Below are 14,914 nucleotides of genomic sequence, written 5' to 3'. Positions count from 1 at the left end.
TCCCTTTTAATAGAGGGAGCATTGGTTAGAACAAGGGTCCCCAACCCCCAGCACTGGTCCATGGCCCGTTAGGAATGGGGCCGCACAGCAGGAGGTGAGCAGCCGGCAAGAAAGCATTACTGCCTGAGCTCTGCCTCCTGGCAGATCAGCGATGGCATTAGATCAGCATTGGAGCACAAGCCCTATTGTGAACTGTACATGCCAGGGATCTAGGTTGCATGCTCCTTATGAAACTCTAACTAGTGCCTGATGATCTGAGGTGGAACAGTTTCCTACTGAAACCACCCAACTCCCAACCCCTACCATCCCACCCCACCTTGTCTGTGGAAAAATTGTCTTTCATGCAACCAGTCCCTGGTGCCAAATCTGTGGGAGATCACTGGCTTAGAATCTTCAAAAGAGTGTTGCCCCCAGTGTAAACTATGGACTTTGTGTGATAATGACACGTCAATGTAAGTTCATCAACTGTAACAAATGTACCTTTCTGGAGAGAGATGTTGATAGTCTAGGAAGCCATCCATGTGTGGAGGCAGGGGGTATATGGGAACTTTTTGTACTTCCTGCTCAATTTTGCTGTGAATCTGAAACTACTCTAAAAAATAAAGTCTATTTTCTTGGCCAGGCGCGGTGGCTCAAGCCTGTAATCTCAGCACTTTGGGAGGCCGAGACGGGCGGATCACGAGGTCAGGAGATCGAGACCATCCTGGCTAACACGGTGAAACCCCGTCTCTACTAAAATACAAAAAAACTAGCCGGGCGAGGTGGGGGGCGCCTGTAGTCCCAGCTACTCGGGAGGCTGAGAGGCAGGAGAATGGCGTAAACCCGGGAGGCGGAGCTTGCAGTGAGCTGAGATCTGGCCACTGCACTCCAGTCCGGGCGACAGAGCGAGACTCCGCCTCAAAAAAAAAATAAAATAAAATAAAGTCTATTTTCTTAAAAGTCATATTGCCTCCATAGTGGGAAAAAAATAGCCATTGACTAATAGCTGTGCTTATCCTGCCTAAAAAATTTAAAAAGCCGGCTTGAAAAGACGCAAATTGTTTTTAAGTAACTTTATTGTATACTAAAACAAAGTCAAAAGGATTTTAACACAAAATGCAAAAAATCCAGCATTCAATAGGTTACAATTTGCAACGCTAACACCAAATCAAATAATGTTAGGAATGCAGAGAGACAGAAAAGCATAATCCATGATGAGAAGGGAAAAAAGATCAATCTACTTAAACTGACTTAGAAAGGACACATCAGGTGAGAATTAACAATAGAAAGGACACAGATGACAGAATCTGTAGACAAGGACATTGAAACAAATATAACTATATTCCTTGTATTAAAGAAGCTAGGCCAGGTGTGGTGGCTCATGCTTGTAATATTAGCACTTTGTGAGGCCAAGGTGGGTGTGTCACCTGAGGTCAGGAGTTTGAGACCAGCCTGGCCAATGTGGTAAAACCACATGTCTATAAAAATTACAAAAATTAGCTGGGCATAGAGGCAAGTGCCTGTAATCCCAGCTACTCAGGAGGCTGAGGCATAGGAATCACTTGAGCCGAAATCTCACCGCTGCACTTCAGCCTGGGCAACAGAGCGAGACTCTGTCTCAAAAAGTAGAATAAAATAAAATAGATAGAGGAAAATATGAAATGATGAGGAGTTACATAGAAGAGTTTTAAAAAGACATAAATAAAATTTAGATGAAAAATAAAGTCTGAGATGAAAATACACTGGACAGGATTAACCGCAGATTAGATGCTGCTGAGGAAAGATTAATCAATTCCAAGACATGGAAATAGAAAGAAATAGAGAAAAAAAAGACATAGCAAAAAATGAACAGACCATTAGTCAACTGTGGTAAAATTTCAAAGCAGCTAATACAAATATAACTGGAGTCTTTGAAGGACAGAATAGAGAGAAAGAATATATATTACATATATTTGATATATATATATGCCATATATAATATATTAATTATTGTCATTATTCAAATTTGATCAGAACTATAAACATGCAGATGCAAAAAACTAAATAAAGTAAAACAATACATAAAAGATAAAACTATACAAGGTCTTATCATAATCAAACTGCTTAACACCAGTGATAAATAGAAAATCTCAAGAGCAGCCAGTGAAAAAAGACATATTATGTACAGAGGAACAAAAATAAGAATTATGGCAGACTTCTTGTTGGAAACAATGTAAGCCAGAAGACAGTGGAATATCACTTTTCAAACACTTTTTAAAAACAAAAACTGTCAACTAGAATCCTATGCCCAGTGAAAATATCTTCCAGAAATGAAGGTGAGTTCTTATGCTCATCAAGATGAATTAATCCACTATACTCTATCCCTCTTACTGATTGAAACTAAGAACTCTCAGGCCAGGCACAGTGGCTCACATCTGTAATCCCAGCACTTTGGGAGGCCAAAGCAGGTGGATCACTTGAGCTCAGTAGTTCAAGACCAGCCTGGGCAGCATGGAGAAACCCTGTCTCTACAAAATATACAAAAATTAGCCAGGCGTGGTGGTACACACTTGTAGTCCCAGCTACTTGGGAGGCTGAGGTGGGATGATTGCTTAAGCCCAGGAGGCACAGATCACAGTCAGCCAAGATCATGTCACTGAACTCCAGCTTGGGTAAGAGAGCAAGACTCTGTCTCAAAATAAAAAACAAAACTAAGAACTCTTGAAAGAATATTAAAAGTGATTACCTGAGTGCTCTAAAGAGAAAACAATAGAATGCAGATTAAGGACCATAGTCAAAACTAAAATAAAATCTACAATGGAAATAACTTTGCATTTTTTCTCCTCACTTTGGGGCACTTGGGAGGAGCTAAGGGTCTTCAGAGCCTGTAGCCAACTTACCTGTGGCCAGTTTTCTGACAAGGATCTCTGTCAGCTGGCTTCCTTGTACCATTTGCTTACAGAATCTCTGTCTTTGGTAGTAGGCAATGCCAGTGTTCCTGAGAAGGCCCTCAAAAGACTTGACTGTGTTCTTCACATGCTGGGTGAAAAGGTAGCAGACACCTCTCCCTTCCTGTATCTTCTGTCGTAAGTGGGTCAGTTCTTTAGCCTGAGCCTGAATTAAGGGATCATGTATCCTAAGGTGGGAGAGAGGAGTAAAATGTACGAGGGAATGTAGTGAATAATAGATCATAGAAGTTTCAGAGGAGAGATCTCTTAGAATCCCTGTAAGGAACTCCCAAGTTGAATTCTTTTTTTTATTTTTATTTTTTGAGACAATCTCACTCTGTCGCCCAGGCTGGAGTGCAGTGATGCAATCTCGACTCACTGCAACCTCCGCCTCCGCCTCCACCTCCCAAGTTCGAGCAATTCTCTTGCCTCAGCCTGCCAAGAAGCTGGAACTACAGGTGCCCATCGCTATGTCAGGAAAATTTATATATTTTTTGTAGAAATGGGGTTTTGTCATGTTGGCCAGGCTCATCTCGAACTCCTGACCTCAAGTGATCCGTGCACCTTGGCCTCCCAAAGTGCTGGGACTACAGGCATGAGCCACCGCACCCGGCCCAAGATCAATTCTTGTACAAGTTGTGTGACTTGCCTGTGGCAGAAGGAGTGAAGAAACAGCCTTGGGTTCTGGGTTTGTCTGTTATTTTACTAACTTTGCATTAAAAAAATGCCCCATGGGTTCCTCACTTTAGTCCAAGTACATTTTCGTATGATATACATCAAGCATTATGCAGCAGCTGGCAAAACAAAACAAACAAACAAACAAACAAACAAAAAAAAAAAAAACAGGAAAAAAGCAAGCCAGGATCAAAAGTGTTGGGCAGGTATCTCTGGTATGAATTGAAAATTAAAAAAAAATCAGTGAAAAAGTCAAGAAGGGCAGTATTCTTTTGAATGACATGAAGATAGGCCATAATCAGTAAGAAGGCTGTTAAACCTAAAGTTCTGGCCAGGTGCAGTGCCTCATGCCTGTAATACCAGTACTTTGGGAGGCCAAGGCGGCAGTTCACCTGAGGTCAGGAGTTTTGAGACCAGCCTGGTCAACGTGGTGAAACCCCATCTCTACTAAAAATACAAAAATTAGCCGGCCTGGTGGTGTGCGCCTGTACTCTCAGCTCCTTGGGAGGCTGACGTAGGAGGATCACTTGAACCTGGGAGGTGGAGGCTGCAGGGAGCTAAGATCATACCACTGCACTCTAGCCTGGGCAACAGGGTAAGACTCCATCTAAGAAAAAGAAAAAAAGTAAAGTTCTGAGTAGTAATTTCATTATTCTATGTGGGATTTCATTGTTTTCTAATTATTGTTTAAATATTTCTCATGGTGATATGGTTTGGCTCTGTGTCCCCACCCAAGTCTTATGTTGGATTGTAATCCCCAGTGATGGGGGAGAGACCTGCTGGAAGGTGACTGGATCATGAGGGTGGATTTCCCCCTTGCTGTTCTTGTGATAGTGAGTGAGTTCTCACGAGGTCTGGTTGTTTGAAAGTGTGGCACCTCGCTCTTTGCTCTCTCTCTCTCTCTCTCCTGTTCTGGCCATGTGAAGCAGGCCTGCTTCGCCTTCGACTTCCACAATGATCGTAAGTTTTCTGAGGCCTGCCCAGAAACAGAAGCCTGTACAGCCCACAGAACCCTGAGCCAATTAAACCTCTTTTCTTTATAAATCACCCAGTCTTAGATACGTGTTTATAGCAGTGTGAGAATGGACTAATACACATGGGTTCCAATGTGGAGTGTGAGCTCTGTGAGTCTAAGGACAGTGCCACCTATGACCCAACTTACAGCACCTGGTAGTATGTACACATGCAAGTAGTTTTTCAGTTAATGTTTAGAACCATGTAGTCCCAGAGCTGGACTGAACATTTGCAGTCATCTACCCCATCTCATGCTCGAGTTTTCTCCCTGATATTCTTCTAAGTAGTTATCCGCAGGTCCTCTTTCAAACTCTATTCCTTAGAGTTACTAGAAAGTGTCAGGGGAAGTAAAGACACATACTGGGGAGAAACAGGGGCTCCAGACCTATCCCCCCTTCAATCAAACCTCTCTGCTTTGGTGAGTCTTACACATTTCAGCTTCTATGATTTCATTTCAGCAAAGGATTAAAAGAAGTTTCGAATGCTACAACCTACCTTATGTCTGAAACCCTCTAAGGATAGTCAGTGCTGGTCCTGAGCAAATAATTCATTTTCCACATAACAGCTGCTCAATCACCTACCTATCCCATAGCCCTAGCAGTTAATACTCCACCTAGTATAACACTTTTTTAAAAAGTTTGGAGGAGAAACATTCTTATCATGAAAGGCACTTTGGAAAGTTTGAAAATATCTCTTACAGAAAATGTTAATGACAATCACCACATCTATAAATGGGAACAAATATAATAATTACAGAAAATAGTTGTTCAGAGTTTTCTATGTGTTAGAGATGGTTCTAACTACTTGCAATCGTGCATTTAATCTTCATAACCCTCTAAGGTACATACTGTCAGTATTTCCATTTTATAAATGAGGTAGCCTAGGTTGATGACATGCAGAAAAGTAAAGTAAATTTGACCAAGGACACACAGATAGAAGCCACATTGCTAGTATTCCAACACAGGCAGCTGTCTCCATTTTACTAATATGCTATTTAACGGAAAACCCTAGACACCTAACTAGACCATAGCCTCATTGTATCTTAATCTAGTTCTGTGCCTGCCTCATACATTTCTGCCCTTCTCCATGCACAAATTTTCTCTTTGTTCTACCAGCCTGGGCTGCCCCACTTCAAACAGTATTTATACACTTCCCACAGAGGTACCTCCTTACCGGAGCCTTGCAGCTGGTCTCGGCAATTCGGNGACCATAGCCTCATTGTGTCTTAATCTAGTTCTGTGCCTGCCTCATACATTTCTGCCCTTCTCCATGCACAAATTTTCTCTTTGTTCTACCAGCCTGGGCTGCCCCACTTCAAACAGTATTTATACACTTCCCACAGAGGTACCTCCTTACCGGAGCCTTGCAGCTGGTCTCGGCAATTCGGCCAGCTCCCTCTCCTGAAACTGCAGCTCCTCCTCCAGCACAGATTTTATAAGGTCTTTGCACTCTTCACACTCTGAGAAAAGACAGACATGCCTGCATCATGGAAGGCTGGATGTGCTACTATGTGGTCACTGCCTGCAGGGCAGGAGGCAGGGTCTATCTCAAGGATAAAAGTATCCCCAGTACCAGGCTTTATACTGGGATTTCCATATCTTTCTTTATTCCTCAGTCTCTCAACTACTCCCCATTTTAGAGATGAGGAAAGAAAAGCCCACAGGTCGATAAAGTAACTTGACAAGATGATTCAACTGGAAAGAGACAGTCAGAATTCACATCCCCTGAGGTTTGACTCAAAATCTCTCTTTTTCTTTTCTTTTCTTTTCTTTCTTTCTTTCTTTTTTTTTTCTTCCTTGAGATGGAATCTCACTTTGTTGTCCAGGCTGGAGTGTAACGGCACGATCTCGGCTCACTGCAACCTGTGACTCCTGGGTTATTCTCCTGTCTCAGCCTCCCAAGTAGCTGAGATTACAAGTGTGCACCACCACACCCAGCTAGTTTTTGTATTTTCAGTAGAGACAGGGCTTCACTATGCTGGCCAGGCTGGTCTCAAACTCCTGACCTCAAATGATCCACCCACCTTGGCTTCCCAAATTGCTGGGATTACAGTAAGTGTGCCAATGCGCCCGGCCATGACTTAAAATCTTAAGGCCAATTTACCAAGCCTTACAGCCTCTTAAGTAAAACATGAACATAAGGCCATGAAATAATGACTTCCTGTGTGTTTGGGAAGATACTAAGAACTGTAGGACTGATGATTCTCCTGTTTCAAGAGTTTCAATAATCCCAAAATATTTCAAAGATTTAAACATTTATCTGTATATAACTGTGTAAAACTGCATATGGAGGAGAACGATCCAAATGATATATGCCCAAATACTAATAGGTGGTGTTTTAAAGGGAGAACCAACACACAGTGTTTGTCATGGTACTGTTGCAGTAGGTTTTTAAGAATTATCATCATATGATCATCACCACTATCCAAAGAGGTAGTTACTACTCTATTACCATTACAGATGAGGAAACTGAGGCACAGTGACGATAAGTTAGATTTGAACCCAGGAAATTTGGCCCTAGGGCATATGCTCTTTAATCACTGCGCTATAATACCTTCATACTAATGTCTTAGGTAATGTCTTTCTTCTTCTCTAGCTTGAGAAAATTTTGTCCTACAATTATAGGACATGAAGTTGTTGTTTTGTTTTTTATTAAACTAGTTTTTCCACACACCAAAGCTCATCTTTTCCCTTCTTTAGTAAGTGGGCTTTTGGCTTTACTTTTCTATGACAGTAAGTTAGACAGCAACTTTTAGCCACCACCCACGCAATGATTTATTTTAAAATGATTGTAGAAATTGGAAAGAAAACTCAATTTAATGTTAACCAGAATCCTCTTCTAATATCCCTGTTCCTCTCATACCCTTGTTCCCATGTTTCCTTGTCATTACAGCTTCCCCCTTCCCTGACTATTAGTAACAGGTTTGGGGTTTTACAGTGGATTTACAAATGTGAGAGCTGACTGTGGAGAGGAAAGGGCCAGCCCCTAACCTGGCCTGGCCTTCTACTGAGAACGGCGGTCTGCTCCACTTGGCCTTATTCTCATTTTGGCCATATGTCTCATAGCTCTGTTCCTGAACGTCCACCTGCAGTTGCTTGCTGTCTGTAAAGCTGATACTCAGAGAGCGACCAAAAGGGTATTACAAAGTCTCTGATTTTCTGGAAATACCCTCAATCTAACCAGAGCTTGAGGAATGACTTATTTGAACTTTTGTGAAAAGAGAATATTGAGCCAGGTATCATAAAGACTTTTCTCCATGTCTGCTACTGAAGTTCGCATCTCCACATATCTGTGACTCAGTTGAGAATAGGTAGTTTTAAGTTCCTTCGAGGCAGATAAGGTATACACTATTACCTCTTTCACCCTGGTGCTGTTGGTGCAGTGCTTTGCAAATGGGTGCTCTTTAAAAAGTTTTAATTGAATCCTGAGCTGTTTTAACCAACAGTGATGTTACATGTTTGTAGAAGCTGATACTCATTGCTGAGAAGGGAAAGACAGTTTCATGCCTAAACCAAGGTTTTAGTCTCTATTCCTCACTCCACTTGCTCTGTAAACTTTACACCTTTATGCCTCAGTTTCTCTGTCCTTGGCAAATTGAGAGTAAAATGCCCACTTCTACCTTTCTGGGAGTGCAGTTAGGATAAAATTAATTTTGATAGAGAATAAATTCTGCAGTGTTTCATTTCACAGAGGAAAATGGACAATCATTTATCACTTTGGTGACCATGCCCCTATGGGACCTACTGTATTTCTGCAGACGATTGGCCAGGGAGTAGGCAGTAGCTTTGGATGCCAGGAATTTCTCTGTGAGGTCTCGGAAGTTCTGTTTGCATTTTTCCAGTTCAGAACGCAAGTACTGATTGGTTTCTAGGATGCTCGTTTCTGCCTTTGGACCAAAACAAGTGGTGGGAGATACGGCCATGCTGAAGCTTGTGGAGGAAGTAGAATCAGAGCCTAGGGAGAATAAACCCAAACAAATAATACATTAAAAACAAATGCATGGATTATGGTAATGGTTGCACTACTTGGGTAAATTACTAAATTTATTGAACTGTACAATTATGATGGGTAAATTTCATAGTATGTAAATTATACCTCAATAAAGTTTCTTTACATTAAACAAAGATTTAAATGAGTCAAAAGAAAGCAGATCTGATTCATAACTTACTTTTGGGATAAACTTTGTCAGCATCCCACAACTCTGAGAATCCTTAGCCACAAAAACAAGGCACAAGGTGCCTGAGCTTAGAGTGTAAGGTACTGTCTGTGGTTCAGGCTCTGATAGGAATGCCAAAGGTAAGACCCAGTGCCAGGTAACAGTCTGGAGTCATAATAACAGAATTAGAAGGTGGGGGTGTCATGGAATGTTAGGATCTCTGCCTTCCAGGTGTCTAGGCCATGTGGAAACACAAGGTCTCTTCTGAAGGTCACCACCAATGGAGACCACTCCCTCAGCAGTCATTCTCAGTACTTGTATACCCTTGTGACAATACCACAGGCCTCATTCTAAAATTTAACCATATTTTCATTGTTTATTATTGCAAATGCATAGAAAACATCAAGAAATACATAGTTCCCTAAGTTCTATCATTCTCCTGAGGACTGACATGAAGTTATTTTCTTCCTAATGAAAACTTTAAAACTTCTAGATAGTCTTGATGTTCTTTTTTGGTGCTCCCATTTGCCACATCATTTTAATATTATAAGAAAAAATTTCTGAATATTCTTCTCCGTGTGTGAATAATTGACGTATATGGATTTAGAGGCCAGGGGCAGTGGCTCACACCTGTAATCCCAGCACTTCAGAAGACCAAGGTGGTTAGATGACTTGAGCTCAGGAGTTTGAGACCAACCTGGGCAGCATGGTGAAACCCTGCCTCTACAAAAAATCATCAAAAATTAGCCAGGCATAGTGGCACATGCCTATAGTCCCAGCTATTCCGGAGACTGAGGTGGGAGGATCACTTGGGTCCAGGAGTTTGCTGCTGCAGTGAACCAAGATCACGCTACTGTACTCCATGCTGGATGACAAAGTGAGACCCTGTCTCAAAGAATAAAAACAAAATAAATAATAAAAGGATTTTGGTCAATGTCTTAATATACTTCTTGCTGCAAACTAATGTTATACTGGCATCTTTTCTCCCACTGGGGAAGCATGTTAGTTTTTTGTTTGTTTGTTTGTTTGTTTGTTTATAGACAGGGTCTAGCTCTGCTGCTCAACCTGGAGTGCGATGGCGTGATCACAGCTCCCTGCAGCCTCAAACTCCCAGGCTCAAGGGATCCTCCTGCCTCAGCCTCCTGAATAGCCAGGACTACAGGCACATATCACCACCCTCAGCTATTGTGTGTGTGTGTGTGTGTGTGTGTGTGTGTGTGTGTGTGTGTAGATGGGGTCTCACTATGTTGCCCAGGCTGGTCTCAAACTCCTGGGCCCAAGTTATTCTCACACCTTGGCCTCCCAAAGTATTGGAATTACAGGTGTAAGCCACCACACCTGGCCCATGTTGGATTTTCACTTGAGGACAAGTTTTATATTCATAACTCCTAACCCCACCCTGCTATGTGTGGGCTGCTTTGTGTTATAATCTCTATATACATATTTTGTGCTTGTCACTTATGATTTTCATTCTAACTCCACAGGTTTTTTTCCAATTTGTCGTAATCACTGAAATAATTTATGTACATCTCTTTAAATACATGTAGTGGCCACCTAATTTGGAATGACTTATAAACTGTTAGTATATGTTTGAAGCAGTTTTATGGAACACTAAAGATCTGCATTGAGCCAAAGCCATTGGCCTGAGGATATATTCTCAGACAGATCATGGTAAAATCAAGGTCACGAGTCTGTGGTGGTTGGTGGTGATCAACAGCATTCCTGTGCAATGGGGTTTAGTGGGATAGAAACTGAGGTTTTAAAGACAGGCATAGACAGAAGAGAAGTGATCCCCTGATGTACCTCTTCACTTCCTATGTGTCAATTCCTCCTTGGCTTTGTGAGACTGAGATAGGGAGACTCTTATGGAATATCTGTCCTTTCCCTTCAGCTGCCTGACTTTCCTGGGCTACTGGCCTACACATGTGTAACCATGGTCACCTCCACATTCATGACAAACAGAAGGAAGCAGGACCAACAAACTGCATACCCTACATGCTAACCTGAAACTATAGTGCATGACAGTATTAGTTTGTGAGACATATCAGAAACTATATGATTTTAGTCCTTTTAAATTTATTAAGATTTATTTTAAGGGCTAGCATATGCTCTATTCTATAGAACATCCCATGTATACTTGAGAGGAAGTGTATTCTGTTTTGTTGAGTGGAGTATTCTACAGATGTCTGGTAGGTTATGTTTAAATCTTTTATTTCTTTACTGGTCTTCTGCGTAGTTACTCTATCCGTTATTGAAAGTTGTGGTATTAAAGTCTCCATCTGCCATTGTTAAATTGTCTATTTCTCCATTCAATTCTCTCAGTTTTGCTTCCTGTGTTTTGAGGCTCTGTTAGATGCATAGGTATTTATTGCACTCTCTTCCTGATTGACTAACCCTTGTATCATTACAAAATATCCTCATTGTCTTTGATAACTTTTTTGTCTTAAAGTCTCTTGTTTATTTTGTCTGGTATTAGGATAGTTGTTACTGAAACACCAGAGGTTTGATTTAAGTCTTGCTGTTCACTGCACAGAAAGCCAATCACTGAATCCAACTAGTATTGCCAGGGAAGAAGGCTTTCATCAGGTACTGCAACTTAGGAGATGGGAGATCAGTCTCAAATCCATCTTCCTGACCAACGAAAAGTTGGGGTTTAGATAGCAGGGAAGAAATGTAACTACATGCAGAAAACAGGAATTAGGGAGAGGTAAGAAAGAGGAATTGGTCAACAGGAAGCAGGTGACCACTTAGGCATTTGTGATGGGGTGAGGGGTCTGACATCTTGTTGTGCAGATGTGGTACTCCGGTAAATTTCAGTTCTTTGCTACTATCTGGAAGGCCCATGGTTGGTTTCCTGAGAAAGGAACTGAGATAACACAAATGTAACTTTCTCAAATTTCAAGACTGAGAGGGTCAATTTCTATGTTTATTCAAAAGAAACCATAAACATCAGTTCCATGGGACAATTGGGTTGGTTTAAAAGTCACTTCAGCTTTCTTATGGTTGCTAATTACATAATTATGTTACATTGTATGGCAAAGGGATTTTGCAGATACAATTACATTAACCTTAAAATGGGGAGATAATCCAGGTTGACTAATATAATCACATGGGCCTTTAAAGTCTGGGTCTAGAGATCAGAGGTCAGCGATCCAGCAAGTCAGGGAGATCCAAAACATGTTAGTGATTCAATGAGGAAGAAACTCTTCATTGCTGACTCTGAAGATGGTGAGAGTCACAAATAAATAAAGTCCTCAGTCCAACAACTTCATAATTAGTGTTACCTGCAAATATGAGTTAACAATACTTTTAAATGCATTTACAATATGTGGTGAACAGATTCACTTTGTCTCTGCCTACTCTTCTCTTTCACTTTGTTCCTGCATGCTATGTCTGTCTGTCTAGATGGGGAACACAAACACTAGGTATTTGCGCAGCCTTCTCTCCTCTCCTGGAATGCTATGGCTCTCTAGAGCCAGATAGCACTGTTGAAGGTGGCTGAGTACAGGCAACTGATGGTGTTAGAAGCCATACGCCCTTGATTAATCCAGGCTCTAACCTTCACCCACCTCAAAGTCCTAAGAGTCCTCCTTATAGCTTCCTATCAGATTTATACAGATTATTACCCACAAACCTTGCTCTTCCTTGGACCCCTAAGGCCAGGACTTCTAATATCTTCATCATGTTTGAAGTATCTAGTAAGTCTTCTTTCTAGAGTTTCAGTTACTTCATCCCCACTGCCGAGTGAAAAGTTACCAGATGACCAGCCCAAAGCCTCATATGCAAATCAGGGCTAAACAGTGACTGGATGATATTTTGTTTAGATCAGGCATGGGTATTGTCAAATGTGACAAGAATATTATTTCTAAAAGTTCCACACTACAGAAACACACTAGAACTTACTTCCCAAGTTAAAAGACAAGCTGGAGGAGTGGCTGTTACATCTCAGGCCAAGCATTAATCTTTCCAGGATTACAACTTGGCTCCCAAAGTTGCCAAGCTATTGCTTAGACAAATTATTTAATCTCTGTTATACCAAAATTATTGCCAGGTCCCCACAATTTGCACCTGGCTGCTACACCTCTATGAAGACTGGAAATACCTATGAGTAAGAGTCCAAAATAAGCTTTCTAAATCAATTCAGACCTGTCTCACATACTTTTAGTTTACAATTGATAACCATGAAGGAATTCTGAGTGGAGATGCCCTGACCTTTGACAAAATTCCTATAGGTGCTTGGAACCAGCTTGAGCTATCTTTATTGCTCAAACCAACAGGACAATTTGCTGAGGCCTCAGAGATCCACCCCTCCAGAGAAACCCTGATTTCCCAAAATTTGGTTGAGATCTAAGGTTTATTTTGCTGTACAACTCATTTTCTGGAGTTTTACTTGCTTCCAACAATGAAGGCAAGTTTTCTCCTTCCATGATGATGGAGAGCAGGCAATTCCTTTCTGGAGTTTCAGTTCACTTCTAACAGGGAAGGAGAGTTTGTTTGATTTTTTCCTGCTTCTAGGATGGTACAGAGCAGTCTTCAGCCTGGGCCCCATTCCTAGGTAAGTAACTGAATCTGTGTTTTGTCTTGGAAATTCTCCTAAATGACTAAAGTTAAGATTACCAAGCAACTGGTCATAATTTCTTCTTACCATTACAGTGCTCAGCAATCATACAAATTGTGTGATCATCACTTTTCTTAACTGTTTTGTTTGTTTGTTTCCGTTTTTGTTGTTGTTTCCTTCTTTTCCCCATTGGGTTTGACCAGTTCTATCTGACTTGATCAAATCCAAAAGAAAGTTCCAAATTATGGGGACAAGGCCTCTGAATTGGATACATCCCTAGAGAAAATAAATAAATAAATAAAATTTAAAAAGAGGGAGAGCGAAAGGGGAAAACAAAACAAAACAAAACAAAAAACCCAGCCATCAAGAAAATAACGGTTTTGGCCGGGCGCGGTGGCTCACGCCTGTAATCCCAGGACTTTGGGAGGCAAGGGCGGGTGGATCACGATGACAGGAAATCGAGACTATCCTGGCTAACATGGTGAAACCCCATCTCTACTAAAAATACACAAAAATTAACCAGGCATGGTGGTGGGCGCCTGTAGTCCCAGCTACTGGGGAGGCTTAGGCAGGAGAATGCCGTGAACCTGGGAGGTGGAGCTTGCAGTGAGCCAAGATCGCACCACTGCGTTCCAGCCTGGGCGACAGAGCGAGACTCCTTCTCAAAAAGAAAAAGAACAGAAAAGAAAGGTTTTGACTACCTGAGGGGCTTTATTTATCTAACAAGGCCACCTTTGCTAGCCAAATCAAACTAAAAGAGCAATGGTTGTCACCTCATACCCAGGCTGCAGTTCAGTAGCTAAGGTTCTGCCCCTTTTTTCACCATGACAGCCCGGGCTGGGTTCCTAAATCAATTTTTTCCAGTTTGATATTTGTGTTACTTTTGAACATTTTTTCCAGGGAACTTTCTTAGCAGGATCTTTGTTGGCTTTCACCCCAGCTGTTACAGAACAGCTTGACTGAATTCAAAATCCAGAAGGTCAGAGGGTATCCTGGGCAGATGGTGGAATGAGAAGCACCTGGAATCTAGACAACAACTGCACTGGCAGGATCTGTCTGATGTAAATATTTCAAACCTCTGGAGCCTACTGAAAGCTTGCAACTTCCAGAGGAAGGCCCATATGGGAAATTGTAGGTAATTTCAGTCAATTTCAGCCTTTAGCACAATAGCAGCTACCCAACACTACCTCCAAGGCAGGCAACTTGTGTTCCTACGGTAAGCTGCACACACACATCTTTCAGGATCCAGAATTGGCAAAAAAGGATGCTGTCTCCAAATATTGGGGGTCTGGGCCGAGTGCAGTGGCTCATGACTGTAATCCTAGCACTTTGGGAGAACGAGGTGGGTGGATTACCTGAGGTCAGGAGTTCAAGACCAGCCTGGCCAACATGGTAAAACTCTGTTTCTACTAAAATTAGTAAGGTGTGGTTGCAGGCACCTGTAATCCCAGCTACTTAGGAGGCTGGGGCACAAGAATCACTTGATGCATGAGGCGGAGGCTGCAGTGAGCTGAGATCACACCACTGCACTCCAGCCTGGGTGTTTGAGACTCCATCTCAAAACACACACACACACACACACACACACACACACACACACACACA

At 41.8% G+C, this 14,914-nt stretch overlaps 1 protein-coding gene across 2 annotated transcripts; it reads right to left on the bottom strand.

The window, feature by feature from the left end:
• Positions 1-2,136: 2,136 nt before the first annotated feature.
• LOC108544964 (neuroblastoma breakpoint family member 6-like protein) lies at positions 2,137-12,006 on the bottom strand. 2 transcript variants are annotated; one of them, XM_017896391.1, is made up of 4 exons: positions 11,820-12,006; positions 8,340-8,549; positions 5,952-6,054; positions 2,137-3,094 (listed from the first exon to the last, which is right to left on the bottom strand). In XM_017896391.1, exons 2-4 carry the CDS (start codon positions 8,515-8,517, stop codon positions 2,827-2,829), a joined length of 549 nt encoding a protein of 182 aa, XP_017751880.1. In that variant the 5' UTR covers positions 8,518-8,549; positions 11,820-12,006; the 3' UTR covers positions 2,137-2,826. The 2 variants fall into 2 exon arrangements, with proteins under 2 accessions (XP_017751880.1, XP_017751879.1); XM_017896390.1 differs by lacking the exon at positions 11,820-12,006 and adding an exon at positions 8,764-8,901.
• Positions 12,007-14,914: the final 2,908 nt, after the last annotated feature.

This window comes from Rhinopithecus bieti, unplaced genomic scaffold (assembly GCF_001698545.2).
Source record: "Rhinopithecus bieti isolate Rb0 unplaced genomic scaffold, ASM169854v2 scaffold_28523, whole genome shotgun sequence".
NCBI classification, from domain to species: Eukaryota; Metazoa; Chordata; class Mammalia; order Primates; family Cercopithecidae; genus Rhinopithecus; species Rhinopithecus bieti.
Note: the sequence above shows the minus strand (reverse complement) of the source record. Positions and strands in the feature narration are given on the sequence as shown.

Excerpts from the sequence above, each read along its gene's own strand:
- LOC108544964 (XM_017896391.1), bottom strand. The coding sequence starts at position 8,517 with ATGGCCGTATCTCCCACCACTTGTTTTGGTCCAAAGGCAGAAACGAGC. Across the intron at positions 6,055-8,339 it reads CAATCGTCTGCAGAAATACA|AGTGTGAAGAGTGCAAAGAC; the intron begins GTAGGTCCCATA and ends GTCTTTTCTCAG. Across the intron at positions 3,095-5,951 it reads AGACCAGCTGCAAGGCTCCG|GATACATGATCCCTTAATTC; the intron begins GTAAGGAGGTAC and ends CTCCCACCTTAG.